The 19,745-nt window shown below is 40.4% G+C and overlaps 1 protein-coding gene across 3 annotated transcripts in view; it reads right to left on the bottom strand.

Moving 5' to 3' along the window:
* Positions 1–19,745, bottom strand: part of camkmt (calmodulin-lysine N-methyltransferase) — a 379,453-nt gene that overhangs the window by 82,839 nt on the left and 276,869 nt on the right. For all 3 annotated transcript variants that reach the window (XM_043695646.1, XM_043695648.1, XM_043695647.1), the window contains exon 6: positions 18,767–18,830. In XM_043695646.1, the coding sequence (XP_043551581.1) occupies positions 18,767–18,830 (64 nt within the window). The remainder of the gene's footprint in view (positions 1–18,766; positions 18,831–19,745) is intronic.

Here is a 19,745-nt window from a genome sequence, read left to right as displayed (position 1 = left end):
CTCTACTTTTTGTCATTTACATAAATGATTTGGATGCGAGCATAAGAGGTGCAGTTAGTAAGTTTGCAGATGACACCAAAATTGGAGGCGTAGTGGACAGCAAAGAGGGTTACCTCAGATTACAACAGGATCTTGACCAGATGGGCCAATGGGCTGAGAAGTGGCAGATAAATGCAAGGTGCTGCACTTTGGGAAAGCAAATCTTCGCAGGACTAATACACTTAATGGTAAGGTCCTAGGGAGTGTTGCTGAACAAAGAGACCTTGGAATGCAGGTTCATAGCTCCTTGAAAGTGGAGTCGCAGGTGGATAGGATAGTGAAGAAGGCATTTGATATGCTTTCTTTTATTGGTCAGAGTACTGAGTACCGGAGTTGGGAGGTCATGTTGCGGCTGTACAGGACATTGGTTCGGCCACTGTTGGAATATTGCATGCAATCTGGTCTCCTTCCTATCGGAAAGATTTTGTGAAACTTGAAAGGGTTCAGAAAAGATTTACAAGAATGTTGCCAGGGTTGGAGGATGAGAGCTTTAGGGAGAGGCTGAACAGACTGGGACTGTTTCCCCTGGTGCGTCGGAGGCTGAGGGGTGACCTTATAGAGGTTTACAAAATTATGAGGGGCATGGATAGGGTAAATAGGCAATGTCTTTTCCCTGTGGTCAGGGAGTCCAGAACTAGAGGGCATAGGTTTAGGGTGAGAGGGGAAAGTTATAAAAGAGACCTAAGGGGCAACTTTTTCACTCAGAAGGTGGTACGTGTATGGAATGAGCTGCCAGATGCAGTGGTGGAGGCTGGTACAATTGTAACATTTAAGAGGCAGTTGGATGGGTATATGAATAGGAAGTGTTTGGAGGGATATGTGCTGGGTGCTGGCAGTTGGTCTAGATTGGGTTGGGATATCTGGTCGGCATGGACGTGTTGGACCGAAGGGTCTCTTTCCATGCTGTACATCTCTATGACTCTGCAATCTCCTCCCTGGCTTCCCAGAGAATCCGAGGATAAATCCCATCTGCTCCATGGGTCTTATCTATTTTCAGATTTTCTAAAACTGCCAAAACCTCTTCTTTGTCAACCACTAATCTAGTACCTGTATCTCCGTATTCTCACTAACATTGCCTTTTGCCAATGTGAATACTAACAAATAGTATTCATTAAGCGCTTCCCCATGTCCTCAGATTCCACACACATTTTCACACCACTAACTTTGATTGGCCCTAATCTTACTCTAGTCATTTTTTTACTCCTGATATACCTATAGAAGGCCTTAGGGGTTTCCTTCATCCTATCCGCCAACAACTTCTAATGCCCCCTCCTGGCTCTTCTTAGCCCTCTCTTTAGATCTTTTCTGGCTAACTTATAACTCTCAATCCCTCTAACTGAGCCTTCACGCCTCATCCTCACATCAACCTTCTTCTTCCTCTTGACAAGAGCTTCAACTTCTTTAGTAAACCATGGCTCTCTCTCTCGACAACTACCTCCCTGCCTGATAGGTATATACTTATCAAGGACCCGCAGTAACTGTTCCTTGAATAAGCTCTATATTTCAAGTGTGTCCATCCCCTGCAGTTCCATCCCCTTCCTACGCATTCTAATCTTGCCTAATCGCATAATAATTGCCTTTCCCCCAGTTATTCCCCTTTCCCTGCGGTATAAACCTCTCCCTGTCCATTGCTATTGTAAACATAACAGAATTGTGGTCACTATCGCCAAAGTGCTCACGTACCTCCAAATCTACCATCTGGCTGGGTTCATTCCCCCAGTACCAAATCCAATATGGCATCACCCCTTGTTGGCCTACCTTCGTACAGTGTCAGAAAACCCTCCTGCACACATTGAACAAAAATTGACCCATCTAAACTACTTGAACTATAGTATTCATAGTCAATATTGGGGAAGTTAAAGACCCCCATAACAACTACCCTGTTACTCTCGCTCCTATCGAGAATCATCTTTTGCTATCCTTTCCCAAAAGGGTGACCTCTCCTTTCCTGTTTCTAACCTCAGCCCAAACTACCTCAGTGGATGAGTCCTCAAATGTTCTCTTAGCTGCCAAAATACTACCCTTGATTAACAATGCCACATCCCCCTCCTTTTACAATCTTCTCTGTTCTTACTGAAACATCTAAATCCTGAAATTTGCAACAACCATTCCTGTCCCTCCTCTAGCCATGTCTCTGAAATGGCCACAATCTCGAAATCCCAGGTATCAACATTTTGAAATGTTAGAAATGAAGCACAATTAAAGACTTGTGACAGGTTTCTCTGCACACCTCATTCAGAAATACCACACAGTGCAAAACAAGTATTGGATATTGAACAAAAGAAGCATGGAAAGAAAGAATGATGGGAAGATAGCATAAAGATAATATATTAAGGATGTTTTGGCAAGTGATGCAAGGTGGAAGTACAGGAAAAACGTGCCTTTTATGATTAGCCATGCTGAAAGAAGAACTGAGTGAAGTACAAAAAAAATCCAGTATCAGTGAGTGAAAGCATAAGTGGAGGATTAGAGTAGATTTCACAGATAGGATAGGGTAAGAGCACAGTGGGACGAAAGCAAGAAGAGGATTTTAGAAGTCATTTCACTATGGGGTCAGGTCAGGTAAGGACTTATGATGAGTTTGTAGTCTTGAAGTAAAGATATGTGTTAAAAAAAATCTGAACTTGAGGTAGTTTTTCGATGGTGGAGACGTCAGAAGTAGAGAATTAAATGAAATTAAACCTCAAAGTAATAAAGGCTTCAGATTTTTTTTAACACATATCTTGGCTAATGTTTCCAGCAGAAGTCGGAAGAAAAGTAGGAAGAGAGGAGAGAAATGCTTTGGAGATGCACATTATTGGTTGCTAGCAAAGTTGAAACCCATGGAATAAAAGGGACAGTGTCGAAACAGATATAATATTGACTAAATAATGTGAATTAGAGATTAGTTATGAAGAGATATTTTTCACCTTGGAGGAAGATTTAAAGTAATACGCCTCATAGGTTAGAATTACAGCCATTGCTTTCTATGATATAAAAGTAACTTGGAATTGTTTGCATAGGGCACAATCCCAGAATTTGCAGAATACACAAGACTTTTAAGTGTAGTCAACTATGAGGAAAAGGGCAATGAACTTCCAAGAGGACATCCAGAGGCTCATGGAATGGTGATCCTGTATTTTATGAACAGAGACATAGAGTATAAGAGCAAGGAAGTTATGATGAATCTTTGTAACATACTGCTTCAGCCACAACTAGTGTTGTGTCCATTGAACACTTCAAGAAGAACGTGAAGGCCTTTAGCAGAAAGGATCCAGGAGAATGAGGGAGTTCAATTAATTGGACAGAATGCCATAACTGGGGCATTCTTGTCCCAGGGTCAGGTTGACAGAGGATTCAACAGAAGTATCAAAAAGTCATGAAAGGTCAACTTAATTCAAGTTCTCTACCTATGTCTCTAGCCTGAGGTGGAAGTCCTGGAAGCTTATAGGGAACAGAAAAGTGAATTGAGGTGCTAATACCTAGTTTATGAAATTTCAAATCATTTAGCTCTCAATGCCAGATAAACTCGAATGGTAACATACTTCATTTCTGCTAGGAAGTGGAGAAGTGGAATGGATGCATCTGAGGTTAAAAGGGAGGAAACAGTTAATTTTCTTTGCTCTCCTCTGGATGGCATTCATTTCCTTTGAGATATGGTCCCATATGCAGTTTTCATATGTTTTAACTAAGGGGTTGTTTTCCATGTGTAAGGCTAGACATGCAGTATAATAAAATGTTACTGCTGTTGGGAAGAGAGGAATGTATCAAAGCAAAGGTCAAACCTCCCCATTCATATACCCTCTCTGGCCGTTTCATCCTCCCCGTTCACAGACTAATTGCCGTATTCCCACTATCACCCTGAGTGAGATTAACTATCTTGCACAAACTGGAAAACCCTGACTTGGAGCAAAAATGTTAAAAAGCCTGTTATCAGATTTGAAACCAAACATTATCTTCTGACTCCATAAACCATCTCTTTAGTGCTAGCAGATAGTGCGGTAAATCCAAGTGTATTTCCACAGAAGGCTGTTCAAAAATATCTTACTATTTCCATTTAAACGCTCTTGGGCAGTTGCCAGTATTTCTTCAGAGGTGTTACTAAGGATCAAGCAGTGCTTTGCATTGAGAAGGTGTGAGGCGACCTTATTAACAAACAGGAGTGTCGATGGAAAAGATGTTATATATGCAGCCAAATCTCTCTCCACATTTATGGAGTTGAAGTGCATATACATAATGTAATTAGATTGTGTATAAAAAGAGGCTTCTTCTAAATAGTGCACCTTCTCTTATTTTTTACCACTTGTACATTACATATTTAATCCGTCTCATTGCTTAAACTGACAAAATGCGTAACGATTAGCCCTACAGTGCATTAATAAGGTGGAAAAAGCTGAGGAAATTATAATGGACAGAGATTCTGCAGCAGTAGCCAAGATTTTTCTTTTTTTTAAAAGAGTCCCCTCCGGCTTTTTAGTGTTGAACTGGTTAGGATATAAAATCAATGGGCCAAGGATCAACAATAATTTTATACAAGCTAAACAGAAAAACTAGCATAGTTATTACTTATAATTAATGTTCGTAATTTAGCTTTTCAATTTTCCTTTCTTACAAATTGCAAAAGGTAATGGCAAGTGGGTAAAAAGATTGGCATTTGGATTCCAAGTTGCAGTTTCTGCCCCTTGCCATGTTGGCTTCTGTATCTGATCACTGGTTCGTGACCCTGCTGGAACGAGTGGGTGATTGATGTTGGGTAAGAATAGCACCAGTTCCTGGCTGCAATGCTACCCACAAGACTACAGTCACTGAATATCAATAAGGCCATGGTGATCTTATGGCCTCTCCTCCATATTTCTGTCTGCTCTCATAGAGTTTTGATAGTCAAGGGCTATCTAACACAGCAATGAATATTTTCAGTGACCCAGTTTCCATTGCTCTCTGGAGTACAGAATTTCACAAACTTCAGTAAAAATTCTCCTCATCCATTTTAAAAGGAAAACCTCTTATTCTTGAATTGTATCCCCTGGTTCCAGTTTCCTGTACAAGAGAAAACATCCTCCCCATATGCACCTATCAAGTGTCCACAGAGCTTATATGTTTCAATAAGATCACCTTTCATTTTTCTAAATTCCATTGAGTATATGTCCAACCTGCTCAATGTTTATTTACAAGATAAGCCATTCATCCCAGGGATACGTCAAGTGAACCATTGCTAAACTCCTTCAAATACAATTTTTGGGTCCGTATGCAACAGGTCTAAAATTAGCAACTGAACGTCAACTGATGGTGATGGACCAGAATTCTTCCACTTAATCATCCCTTGTCCAAATTAAGTTCTGGGTGGAAAATCCCAAGTTCAACTTTACAGCCTCACCCTAAATTTAGGCCCTGAATTGGTCAATTAAAGTTTGTCACTGAGGCTGCAATGACTTCAGCTCCAGTGGGACAGGAAAGTCTCTTTTTCTGTTGGCAGATTTTGGAGTGTATTTTCCCAGCAGCAGCCACCATGACATTGCTGGGTTCTGGAACTGCTTGTATTTAATTGGTCAGCATTTCCAGTCAGGCCAATTCGCTACCTGATTGCCAGAATATTCAGCAGGGTTTCTAGCCTTAGTTCGCTCGTTGAGGTTTTTCTTCCCTCCTGGAAATTATCTTGCTTTTGGACTTCTTCCCAAATTCTTCCCAATATCATTAACAAATAAGACCACCAAAACTGTACAAAGTATTGCTGAGGTTATCTCACAGCTGCAGTAAAACATCCCTACTTTTATATTCCATTCCCCTTGCAAAACACACCAACATTCCATTTGCTTTCTTAACTACTTGCTCTATCTGGAGGAGAAAGTGAGGTCTGCAGATGCTGGAGATCAGAGCTGAAAATGTGTTGCTGGAAAAGCGCAGCAGGTCAGGCAGCATCCAAGGAACAGGAGAATCGACGTTTCGGGCATAAGCCGTTCCTGAAGAAGGGCTTATGCCCGAAACGTCGATTCTCCTGTTCCTTGGATGCTGCCTGACTGCTGCGCTTTTCCAGCAACACATTTTCAGCTACTTGCTCTATCTGCAATCTAACATTTTGTGATTCATGTACAAGAATGCCCAGATCTCTTTGTACCATTGACTTTGAGCTACAAGATATCTGATCCCTTCATCCACATCACTGGAAATAATTGAGCATGAACAACAATCACTGAGACCCTCCACTAGTTACAGCATGCTAACGAAAAAAGACGCATTAATTCCTACTTTCTGCTTCCTATTGGATAATGAATCTTGTATCCAGGCTCACATATTACACCATATACCGTGGGCTCTTGAGTAGTAACCTTTGATGCAGCATCCTATCAAACGCCTTTTGGAAATCCAAGTTCACCACTTCTACAGGTTTTCCTTTGTCCACTGTTGGCACTTGCTCAAAAAGACACTAACAAATTAGTTAAACACAATGCCCCTTTAAAAAAGCCATGTTGAATCTGCCTGATCAAATTATGATTTTCTAAGTGTCCTGCTACAAGCTCCACAATAACCGATTGTGGAAATTTCCTTATTTCAGGTGCTAGTCTAAAAGGCTATAGAATAAAAAGAGAAAGTGCTGGAGAAACTCAGCAGGACTGACAGCATCTATGGCGAGAAAACCAAAGTTAACATTTTCAGTCCAATGACACGTCATCAAAACTTAGTTTTGTTATTTTTCTCCTGTAAAAATACTTGTGGAACCTCATATTAGATGTTTTATATTACTAGCCAGCTTTCTGTCATACTCTACTATCTCCATCTTTATTGTCTTTTATCATTCTTTGCAGATCTGCAGATTAGATTAGATTAGATTAGATTAGATTAGATTACTTACAGTGTGGAAACAGGTCCTTCAGCCCAACAAGTCCACACCGCCCCGCCGAAGCGCAACCCACCCATACCCCTACATTTACCCCTTACCTAACACTACGGGCAATTTAGCATGGCCAATTCACCTGACCTGCACATTTTTGGACTGTGGGAGGAAACCGGAGCACCCGGAGGAAACCCACGCAGACACGGGGAGAACGTGGGAACTCCAAACAGTCGCCTGAGGCGGGAATTGAACCCGGGTCTCTGGCGCTGTGAGGCAGCAGTGCTAACCACTGTGCCACCGTGCCACCCACTGTGCAGTGTTTCTTTCAATTTGATATAATCCTTAACTTATTTATTTAACTATGGATGATGCATCCTTCTCAAAGAGTCTCTCTATCTCAAGAAAGCAAAACGTTGCTGCAAGTTATTAAAGCCGGAATCTTTTCTTTTTTGGACTAAGTATCAGTTTTGTTGAGTCTCATGAAGGATTTCTCTCAGTGAGGCCTAGAAAATGTTCTCAACATCTTGTCCCAAACATAATTCATTAATACTTGCCCTACCATTGCGGTGTCATTTTCATCCCATTCTACCACTCGCCGTAACCTGGAACAATTTGCCACTGCGAGGATATCCAAGAATGGACTGGTGCTGGCAACATTGTGAACCTAGTCAATCACTGTTAATCTGGAGCTAACATGATTCCTGACAATTACCCTAAACCTGCCAGATCAAGGGAAATTCATGTCTCATTTTCAGGGCAGGGATTTAAAGGTCCTGGTGGACAGGGTGATACAGAAGTGGGAAATCCCTTTCCCCAAGAACTAGTAAATGAGATCATGACTCCAGACATTGCAACCTGATCCGAGGTTGCCACCCATTTCAGTGCTATCTGGAGGAATGCACAGCAATGTTAGAAGTAAGGAGAAAGTGAGGACTGCCGATGCTGGAGAGCAGAGTTGAAACGTGTGGCACAAGAATAGCACACAGGTCAGGCAGTATCCAAGGAACAGGAAAACCGATGTTTCAGAATGAATTCCTGATGAAGGGTTTATGCCCGAACGTCAATTCTCTTGCTCCTCGGATGCTGCCTGACACAATGTTGGAAGTAAGTCAATGACCTTCTCCACTTTGCCTGTGTAAGAACTACCAACTTCTCTCCAATACCTCACATTCAATCTCTCAGTACATTATCCACTTCCCACCAAAGTTCAGGCTCGACCACTCTCACCATTACTGACAATATCCTCTCTCAAAAATTGCCACATACCCAAAACCCCAACACTACTAACACTATGTCCTCTGTGTTGTCTACTCAATTAGGAGGAGAAAGTGAGGATTGCAGATGCTGGAGATCAGAGTTGATAGTGTAGTGCTAGAAAAGCACAGCCGGTCAGGCACATCCAAGCAACAGGAGAATCGATGTTTCAGGCGTAATCCCTTCATCAGGAATGCCCTCATGGTTACCTTTTTAAAAGCACAACTCTTAAACCACACTTTGCCCTTCAAAATGAAAGTGTAATTCTGCTATGTTATGATCACCGTTACCGAAAGGCTCCTTTATCATGAGGTTATTGATCAACCTTGTCTTATTGGTCATTTACCAAGTCTAGAATAGCCTAATCATTGGTTAAATCCAGAATGTATTTCACTAAGGAATTATAATCAATATACTTTCCAGGCTACCTTTGTCAATCTGATTTGTCTAATCCACATTAAAGATACCAATGATTACTATAGTACTTTTCTTAAACACGCCATTTCCTTTTATAATGTAATTAATGTTAGGAACCTATAAACTACTTCAGCAAGGGAACATTTACTTTTCCTAGAGCCTGCTAGCATCTGTGGAAATATAGCATACCTCTGAGCAAGATGAGTAGGTGACTCTACACAGGTGAGTGCACAATTGAACGAAGGCAAGTTAAAAAAAATACATTGAAAGAAGGAATTGAAAATTATTATTAACAAAGAACAATATAGCACAGGTTCAGGCCCTTTGGCCCTCCAATTCTGTGCCATCACATTTTGCCCTTCGATACTAATTTATTGGGTTTCATTATATCCTCCATAGGTCAAAATATACGTTTCAACTAAATTCAATAAACAAAATCTGGAATTAAAAGTTGGTCTAATGACAACCATGTAACCATTATCAATTGTAAATATCTGATTTTTAGTACAGCCACTCAAGCATTAGGGATCGACAATAAATGCTAGCACAGCCAGTAAAGCCCACATTCTGAAAATGAATGAAAAAAAATCTTCTTGAAAAGCAGCCCGTTATTCATCTTTGGATTTACCTGTCAATGATTATACAGTATTAAGCTTGGGTAAATTGGAATAATTGTCACCCTACTGAAATTGGGCCTCTGCTAACGAAATGCTCTTACTCTAAATCAGCGACATTAATCCCTGTCCCCAAAGGGCTCTTGTGGTGCAGTGGTAGTATCCCTGCCTCAGGGCCAAATGGCCTTGATTCAAGTTCTACATACTCAAGAGGTGTGTAATAACATCCCTGAACAGGGTATGAGAAAAAATATCTGATTTCCGAAGCCCTATATGTTCCCCTATTCACTTGATCCATTTACTCCATCATATTTCCCAGAACCAGATCAGCAGTTCTGCCTTCTTTAGGCTCAAAATGTTACTGGTCAAAAAAAAATCTCGAGCCTATTGCAGAATCTGCTCTTTCTCAGATGATCCCAGTTAATATTAGATTTAGTAAATTCCTGCGCTATCAATGCTCTTTAGTTCTTGTACCTCTTATTTCCCTTGAAAAACTACCAACTAGTGGGAAAGCTTTAGAGAACACCCAGTGGTGTAACGGCACTTCTTTTGTTTCTTAAATCTAAGCAAATAGATTCTATACTTGACACTTCAAGGTAGATACATAGCTGAATAGTATGCAGTCATATGAAGGTTGGAATAAAATGTGGCAGATCATTTCCGGCAGATCATGAATGAAGTATTTAGATTTTTACAGTGATCCAGCGGGTTTTGTGTTTGCTTTCTTCTGGTGCCACATTTACTGAATTCGGTTACACAAATTACGAAGGTGGGATTTGATTTTATCACCTGTGTAGCTACCCCATCGCCACAACCACAATGCTGCCACGCTGTTGTATTAGCTGATCTCATCAGACTTGTTACAGGGATTCTACAACACAAAACAAGATTGAGTCTTGCATCTGATGAACCAGGACGTACTCTAGTTGAGTGTCTCTGGAGGGCACTGCACTTCTTCACTTATTACAACACTGCTGTCGAAATGGAACTGTTATCGCTAGCAAGTTGCTAGGTAAATACACCATTAGAGGTATTAGGACTGAAATCTATGACAACAGTATCTTCATTAACGATCATTGTAGACAAATTGATAGATGGGTCTAGGTAAGATTGGGATGCCTAGTCGGCACGGCCAAGTTGGACCGAAGGGTGTGTTTCCATGTTGTATGACTATGATTCTGTAACCACTGAGTACTTTTGGAGTTCAAAGTTGTTGTTGTTTAGATCAGCCAATACCTCCACAGCAGAATTTCTCATGAAGCAAAGGAATAAGCAGATTCTTTTTTTAAAATTTGGTTTAGAGGTGAATGTTGGGCAGGACAACAGAAAAAAATAGCTGTTTGGATAGAGCCAAGGAATCTTTTACACTCAGCTGACCATGGTGGAGCAGATTCAAGAAGATCCATGGCCGACCGGCATAATCCACATTCTCACTCACCGTGATAATCACTCATCCCCGCTACCAAAAACCTCTCTCTTTCTACCTTAAAAATATTCAGACTGCTTCCAGCATCTTTTTAGGAAGAGTTCCAAAGTCATACGATCTTCTGTGAGAAAAAAATTCTCAACTCATTCACTCTTATTCCATTTGTTAAATCTTTGTCACTTGCTTTAATTATCTATCCCTTCACCATGCACTCATATCTTTTCCATAAACATTGATGTGGCACCTTTTGGAAATCAAAGTACACTACATCTACCAGTTCCGATTTATTCAAAACACGTTCATTCTTCAAAGAACTCAAATAAATGTATTAAGCAAGACTTCCCTTTCACAAAAAATCCTTATATCTTCCTCATAACAAATTTAGCAACCATATCTTTGGTCCCTTCATCCTAACCATTTACATAAATTGTATAAAGTTGAAACTCCAGTACAGACCTTTGTGGCACACCAGAGCACAGAAACAGACCATTCAGTCCAACTCATACATGCCAATTGGACAGCCCAATCGGAGGCAGTCCCATGCACCAGCATTTGGCCCATATCTCTTAAAACCCTTCCTATATATTGCGACCTAGAAGCCTTTTAAACGTTGCAAAAGTACCCACCTCCACCACTTGCTGTGGCAGCTCATTTCATTATTGCACCACCCTGTGAATTCTCTTTTCAGCTTTCCGCATCACTGTCCCCTTTGATACATCCTGCTCAATTCCTCTACCATGCCAAATACTGTCCCTCCTCTTCCCACATCACCGAACTAGAAAGCCCAGGAAATGCTCCACTTTCGTATTCTGACTGTCCAAGGCGCCAAGCCTTCCAGATGAAACAGTAATTTACTTGAACTTCGATCAATGTAGTACATTGTATTCACTGCTCACAGTGGGAGATACTGTGGATTGGTAGAACTGCTTTCCAGTATATTTTTACTGTACTTGAAAGTGTAATGTTTCCTTGTTGTTTTAATTATCTGCTCATAATCTTTGCCTCTTTTGTTTTTGCTTTGAGATGGCAGCTGTTAGGAATGATTCTGCATTTGTTCATTTACAATTTCTCCAAACAGATCTTATCTTGTCACCAGTTCTTTTACCTTATCCAATCCTTTGTTTTGTCCTTCAATCTCTCCTGGCATCCACCCTCTCTCAGTTTTATCCACTTTGATCTTTTATTCTTTCATGGAGTATCGAGCAACAAGTTTCTCAATTGGCCTTGAACAGAGTAGCTCCCGAGGTCATCTCAAGAGGGCAGTTAAGAGTCAACCACATGATACTGGATCTGGAGTCAGACATAGGGCAGACCAGATAGGGATGGCAAATTTTCTTTCCTGAAGGATTTTCGTGAACTAGATAGAATATTACTGAGACCGGTTTTATATTTCCAAAGCTGTTAAGTGCATTTACATTCTACAGGCTGTATGATGGGATGCTATCCTCTACCCATCATCCCTGCTTCTCTACTAGACCTGCTACAACTCTAACCTTTTCCAGCTCTGGTGATAGGTGACTGACATGAGAAACGAATCCATTTCTCATTGATGCTGTCAGACTTGTATTTCCAGCATGTTTTTAAAAAAATCACTTAAAAAGTCCTTATCGTTGATTTCAGAAGCACCTGTTTCTGCAGAGAAGGACCCATATTTACCTCAGCCACTCTCTTTCGAGTCATAGAGATGTGCAGCATAAAACAGACCCTTCGGTCCAACTCGACCATGCTGACCAGATATACTAAATTATTCTAATCCGATTTACCAGCACTTGGCCTATATCTCCCTAAACACTTCCTATTCAAAAAACCATCCAGATGCTGTTTAAATGTTGTAATTGTACCAGCCTCCATCACTTCCTTTGGCAGCTCATTCCATACACACACCACCTTTTGTGTGGAGACGTTGCCCGTTAGGTCCCTTTTAAATATATCCCCTCTCACCCTTAACCAAGGCCCTCCAGTTCTGGACTTTCCCACCCCAGGAAAAATACTTTGTCTATTTACGTTATTCATGGCCCTCATGATTTTATAAACCTCTATAAGGTCACTCCTCAGCCTCCGACACTCCAGGAAAACAGCCCCAGCCTGTTCAGCCTCTCCCTAAAGCTCAAACTCTCCAACCCTGGCAACATCCTTGTAAATCTTTACTGAACCCTATCAAGTTTCACAAAATCCTCCAGCTGGGAGATCAGAATTGCACAGAATTCCAAAAGTGGCCTAACCAATGTCCTGCAACATGACCTCCCAACTCCCGTACTCGATGCTCTGACCAATAAAGGAAAGCATACCAAACGCCTTCTTCACTATCCTATCCATCTGCGAGTCCACTTTCAAGGAACTATGAACATGCACTCCAAGGTCTCTTTGCTCAGCAAATCACCCCAAGACCTTACCATTAAGTGTATAATTCCTGCCCTAGTTTGCCTTTCAATAATGCAGCACCTCACATTTATCTAAATCAAACTCCGTCTGCCACTCCTTGGCCCATTGGCCCAACTGATCAAGATTTTGTTGTACTCTTGAGGAAACCGTACAGTCATAGGTTCATAGAGATGTACAGGATGGAAACAGGCCCTTTGGTCCAATTTGTCTGTGCCAACCAGATATCTCAACCCAATCTAGTCCCACCTGCCAGCACCCGGCCAATATCCCTCCAAACCCTTCCTATTCATGTACCCATTCAGATGCCTTTTAAGTATTGCAATTGTACCAGCCTCCACCACTTCCTCTGGCAGCTCATTCCATAGACGTACCATCCTCTGCATGAAAAAGTTGCCCCTTAGGTCTCTTTTATATCTTTCCCTTCTCACACTAAACCTATGCCCTCTAGTTCTGGACTCCCCCAACCCAGGGAAGAGACTTTGTTGATTTATTCTATTCATGCCCCTCATGATTTTATAAACCTCTTTGAGATCACCACTCCCCCAGCCTATTTAACCTCTCCTTTTAGGTCAAATCCTCCAACCCTGGCAACATCCTTGTAAATCTTTTCTGAACCATTTCAAGTTTCACAACATCCTTCCGACAGAAAGGAGACCAGAATTGCAAGCAACATTCCAAAAGTGGTTTAACCAATGTCCTGTACAGTCGCAACATGACCTCCCAATTCCTGTACTCAATACGCTGACCTATAAAGGAAAGCCTACCGAACGCCTTCTTCACTATGTTATCTACCTGCAATTCTACTTTCAAGGAGCTATGAACCTGCACTCCAAGGTCTCTGTTCCGCTACATTCCCTAGGACCTTATCATTAAGTGTATAAGTCCTGCTAAGATTTGCTTTCCCAAAATGCAGCAGCTTGCATTTTTCTAAATTAAACTCAATCTGCCACTCCTCAACCCACTCGCCCATCTGATAAGATCCCATTGTAATCAGAGGTAAGCTTCTTCGCTGTCCACTACACCTCCAATTTTGGTCTCATCTGCAAACTTACTAACTATACCTCTTATGCTCACATCCAAATCATTTATATAGATGACAAAAAGTAGTGGACACAGCACCGATCTTTGTGGCACTCCACTGGTCACAGGCCTCCAGTCTGGAAAACAACCCTCCATCACCACCTTCTGTCTTCTATCTTTCAGCCAGTTCTGTATCCAAACGGCTAGTTCTCCCTGTATTCTGTGAGATCTAACCTTGCTAACTCATGGGCTTCCTTGTCGAACGCCTTACTGAAGTCCATATAGATCACATCTACTGCTCTGCCCTCATCAATCTTCTTTGTTACTTCTTCAAAAAACTCAATCAAGTTTGTGAGATATGATTTCCCATGCACAAAGTCATGTTGACTATCCCTAATTAGTCCTTGTCATTCCAAATACATGTATATCCTGTCCCTCAGGATTCCTTCCAACAACTTGCCCACCACCGACGTCAGGCTCACTGGTCTATAGTTCCCTAGCTTGTCCTTACCACCCTTCATAAACAGCGGTGCCATGTTAGCCAACCTCCAGTCTTCCGGCACCTCACCTGGGACTATTGATGGTACAAATATCTCAGCAAAAGGCCCAGCAATCACTTCTCTTCCTTGTCGATTACACCTCTGATTTTTGTGCCATTTGAAAACTTAGTTAAATATTCCTTCTATGTTCACATCCAAATTATTTATATAAATGACAAAAAGCAGTGGACCCAGCACCAATCTTTGTGGCATAACACTGGTCACAGGCCTCCAGTCTGAAAAGCAACCCTCCACCCCTCACCCTCTATCTTCTACCTTCGAGCCAGTTCAGTATCCAAACGGCTAGTTCTCCCTGTATTCCATGTGATCTAACCTTGCTAACCAGTCTCCCATGTCCACATAGGTCATTTCCACTGCTCTTCCCTCATCAATCGTCTTCGCTACTTCTTCAAAAAGTCAATCAAGTTAGTGAGACATGATTTCCCACGCACAGAGCCATGTTGACTATCCTAATCAGTCCTTGTCTATCCAAATACATGTAAATGCCATCCCTTAGGATTCCCTCCAACAACCTACCTACACTGATGTCAGGCTCACTGGTCTATAGTTCCCTGGCTTTTCCTTACCAACTTTCTTAAATAGTGGCACCATGTTCGCCAACCTTCAGTCTCTGGCACCTTGCCTGTGACTATCGATGATCCAAATATCTCAGCAAGGGGCCCATTTCACTTGGTAAAAAGAAATACTGGCAACCTTCATACTTTTACAAGTTTTTCTTGGTTTTGTTTTAAAATTTCATTTCATTTGTACCTTTTGACGCACTCCTAATCTACTATATTTTACTATTCTTTACATCAACTACTCCTTTTAACTACAAGCTACATTCACCTAATTTATTGACAATAGTTGCTAAATACAACAGATAGCTTTGTTGTCTGGGGTATGTACTTCTCTTATACTACACCAAACACTTCGTCAAATTCCTGCAGCGATTGTCTGAACCTGGCAAGGCAGAATTATAATACACTCTCTGATCAGTACAGGGGGTGAGGTGCTGCTACCAGGTGTATCTCACATGTTCAAAAATCATCAGGTTGAAAGCACCTTGCAATTCATATCTTCCCACTGCTGGTAATGATGGCTACTAAAATGACTACAATGTAGAGAAAACACCGTATTCATCGTGTAGCTGGTTTTTCTGTTTGCCAGCTCCAATTAATAGTCTAGGCCAAAAATGTTTTTTTTAAATTATTGCTGCTGCTTTGGAAGTAGGAATTGCCCTGCATATTCTTATCGTGTTGGTCAGTGATTATTGAAGGAATGGAAGTCCTTATAAATCACAAACTAAATTCCAACACAATCTTTGTAACAAATATGACTTGCAAGTATATAAGTGTTTTGATACAAGTGTGCTGCTAAACAAGTGAAATGTGGATTGCCTCAGTGGGTGAAAGTTCTGTCAGAGATGGAGGGGGAAGAAGGGAAAACAATAATGATTGTTATTGGCCTGGATCATCTTCTCAATTCTCTCCAATGACTCTGGACCCAGAGTTCCAAGACTCAGAGACTAATGTACAATCTGAATTGTCATCGTTTGTCAACTGATTAGAAGTCATGGAGAGTACTTATTAAACGTGGCTGACTGTTATGTTCTTGCAGCAAGAATCAGTTATCAAGAAAAGATGGAGTAATTAAAGCAGACACTTCAAAAAGAATGTTGTACTAAAATGATGGGGATTACAAAGTTTAGTAAAAAGGAGGAACTGAAGCAAATCTGTATTAGGAGAGAAATGGTTTTGAAGAAATTGATGGGATTGAAGGCTGATAAATTCCCAGTGCCTGATAATTGACGTCCCAGAGTATTTAAGGAAGTGGCCCTAGAAATAGAGGACGCATTGGTGGTCATCTTCAAAGATTCTTTGGACTGTGCAATAGAGTTCCTACAGATTAGAAAGTAGCAAATATAATACTATTATTTAACAAAGGGAGATAGAGACAAAATAGGGAATGAAGACTAATGACTCTGACATTTGTAGTGGGGAAGATGCTGGAGTCCATTATCAAGGATTTTATAGTACAGCACTTAGAAAACAGTGATAGATCAGATACAATCATCGTGGATTTACAATAGGGAAATCATGCTTGACAAATCTGCCAGAATTCGAGGATATAACTGGCCGATTTAATCGGGGGAGCCAAGTGGAAATGGTTTATTTGGACTTGTAGAAACTTTCGCCAAAGTCCCACATAAAAGATTAATACAACAAATGGAATTGGGTTTCATATATTGAGATGGATAGAAAATTGGTTAGCAGACAATGAAATAAGAGTACGAATAAATGGGTCTTTGTCTGAATGGCAGGCAGTGACTAGTGGGATTCTGCAGGGATGAGTACTAGGACCCCAGCTGTTCGCAATATATATGAATGATTTAGATGAGGGAACTAAATGTAATATCTCAAAATTTGCAGACGATACAAAGTTCTATCTGCCACTGTCAAGCCAATTTTATATCCAATTTGCAAGCTTTCCCTGGATCCCATGTGATCTAACCTTACTAACCAGTCTACAATGTGTAATTTTGTTGAAGGCCTTGCTAAAGTCCATGTAGACGATGTCTGCTGCTCTGCCTTATTCTATCTTCTTGACCACCTTTTCAAAAAGCCTGATCAAGTTTATGAGACATGATTTCCCAAGCACAAAGCCATGCTGACTAGCCTTAATCAGTCGTTGTCTTTCGAAACGCACATTGATCTTGCCTCTCAGAATCTCCTTCAACAACTTACCCACCATTGACGACCAGCTCACTGGTCTATAGTTCTGTGGCTTTTCCTTGCAGCCTCTTTTAAGTAATGGTTCAACATTAGCTACCCTCCAAACATCGGACACCTCAACCATGACTGTCTTTGAAACAAATATCTCTGCTGGGGGCCCTCAATTTCTTCAATAGCTTCCCACAATGTCCTGGGATACAACCTCTTCCATCTGAAATACAATGGCTTTAAGTTGGGCCTAAAATACGATATCGGCAAAGGAGCAAATACCTCCTTATAAATTCAGCTTTTCTTTTCTTTAATTCCAAAGGGATTGGTATTTTCCTGAGTTGACTTATTCTTATTTTAATTCAACTTTGCTCCACACATTGAAGAAAGTATCTTGTTTTAAACTATGCTTAATAATTTAAAGTTTTAAAAAATCATTTTAATTCATTAAAATAATTAGGTAAACCATGTTTTCCACTTTTCCTTGGAATCCAAATCTTTGATCACTCTAAATACTTTTCTTATTTATATCTAGAAATCTGTATGGTTCTTACTCATTTGGTTGAGTTCCTCCAATTCCAAGTTTGACTATATTGGAGAACAAGCTGTGTACAAGATAGTTGTGCTGTATCTATATAAGCTACATCTTTGCCAACCACATTTTGGGTCTCAAAAGTCTTGTTGGGCACCCCTTCCTGGCCATGACTACATGCAGTGCCTCAATTCATGCATCACCATCTTGCAACTAGCAAGTGGATAATAATTCAATAAAGCAGCTTGCATTAAGACATGTTTAATACAGAAGCCCAAAAAGATCTTTACAGAGTGAAATCAGATGCCAAATAGTAGTGGAACAACTAGAGAAGATATCTAAAAGAATACAAAGAAGTGTAAAGACAAAGAATTTTGGAGGAAAGGCTGGAGGAAGAGAATCATGTTGAAAACATCGCTACTAATGGAGTTGTGGGAGGCAAACTGTAGAGGATTCAGTCTGAATATTGCAGATCTTGGAGTGAGACATAGGGCAGGGAAAGTTTGCAGAAAGTAAATAATCCATGACAGCCTTCTACATAATACTGAATTAATGTAAGGCTTATAGAGGGCAGGCATTAATCGAATACACAATTTTTTTTGGCCAACTACTTATTTGTAAACTGCTTCAGTCTAACTCATCTTCTAAAGCATCAATTACTTGATTTAATGAATACAAGATTAATTCTGGTTTACTTTTAACTTGAGGAGTAATAAGAAATCCTCATATCTGGAAAAGGAACAAAAAATAATGGGAAGGCCAGAACAGATTAAATGCCATCTGCATGGGAAAGCCAAATACACCTTTTTGAGTATAACAACCGTATTTCCAAGATTTTCTATATTTTTGAATTTTCTTTTCAATTTTGTGACTTATTTCTAGAAATTTATCAGGTTTTCCTGTTGATATTATTTGATTGAAAACAAATGCAGTATAATTCTGGTGATTACACGAGTTAAAATTTAAAAATAAACTTTTGAGCTTTGGGATGAGTTTATATGAGGAAGGATACTTTTGATGGCTTTTTCATTCCCATCAGTTAATAGAAGTTCTTTGACATCTGCAGAAATAGCAACCTGCAAAAAGAAAATAGCATTGAACGATGAGCAAATATGCTTGTCTTGTGTGGAAGTGAAGACAGAAGTGACAAGCCTTCAGTATCATGCTTCTTCACCTATTTCTTAGTAACAATCTTCAATCTTTTTTCATTTTATGTCTGCATTATTTTAATCATTCAATCAAATCAGTCAATACTTTTATCATTCCATTTGCGGGAACCTCTATCTTGCTATCATTCTGTTCAGTAATTGGATTGTGACAGTGGATGATGGTATTCTGAGAGGCTTTCATTTGCAGCCTTCTGTTTATCTAGTACAGCCATCATACTAGGCTGTCACTCTGCCTTTCAGCTTGCCTCTGTCTGCCCGCCTGATGCCCTTCACATAACTTTGCATTGGAAGCAGATGGCTTTGTAAGGGTAATTTTTTTTTTGTGTGTGTGTGCGTGTGTAGCTGACATGCTCATACATTTGTGAGTAACCTAGACACATTATATAAGAGTACGACAGGTTTGTCAAATGTCAATCAGTGCAACAATATGCTTTCTATTTTGGAGAGAAATAAAAACTTGTCTCTGCTGCACTGCAATGATACATAATATCTGCTGAACACATGACTCAGAGTTTAAAGAATGTAGAGGTGACAGCTCCTGAATGGTCATTCTAAGTTAAAAGAATCTAATTGCTGGAAGTCTGGATCATGTTTGTTGATATAATAATACAGCTAAACATTACAACTATATCATAGTGCTCCAACTGTGATTTTTTTTTACTGATGCTTTTCATGTATTTGGGAAAATGGACTGTCAACTGAAATGCTTTGACTGTGGCAATGGAAGTAGCTCTTCTTGGGGCCTGCAATGTCACAACAAGAGATACTGAATGCACTCAGATGAAATGCTTCTGCTCATCTAAAGCAACCATCAAAATCAAT

Source organism: Chiloscyllium plagiosum, chromosome 9, assembly GCF_004010195.1.
Source record: "Chiloscyllium plagiosum isolate BGI_BamShark_2017 chromosome 9, ASM401019v2, whole genome shotgun sequence".
In the NCBI taxonomy this organism is placed as follows: domain Eukaryota; kingdom Metazoa; phylum Chordata; class Chondrichthyes; order Orectolobiformes; family Hemiscylliidae; genus Chiloscyllium; species Chiloscyllium plagiosum.
The sequence above is the reverse complement of the archived record's forward strand: the minus strand, read 5'-3'. Positions and strand labels throughout refer to the sequence as shown.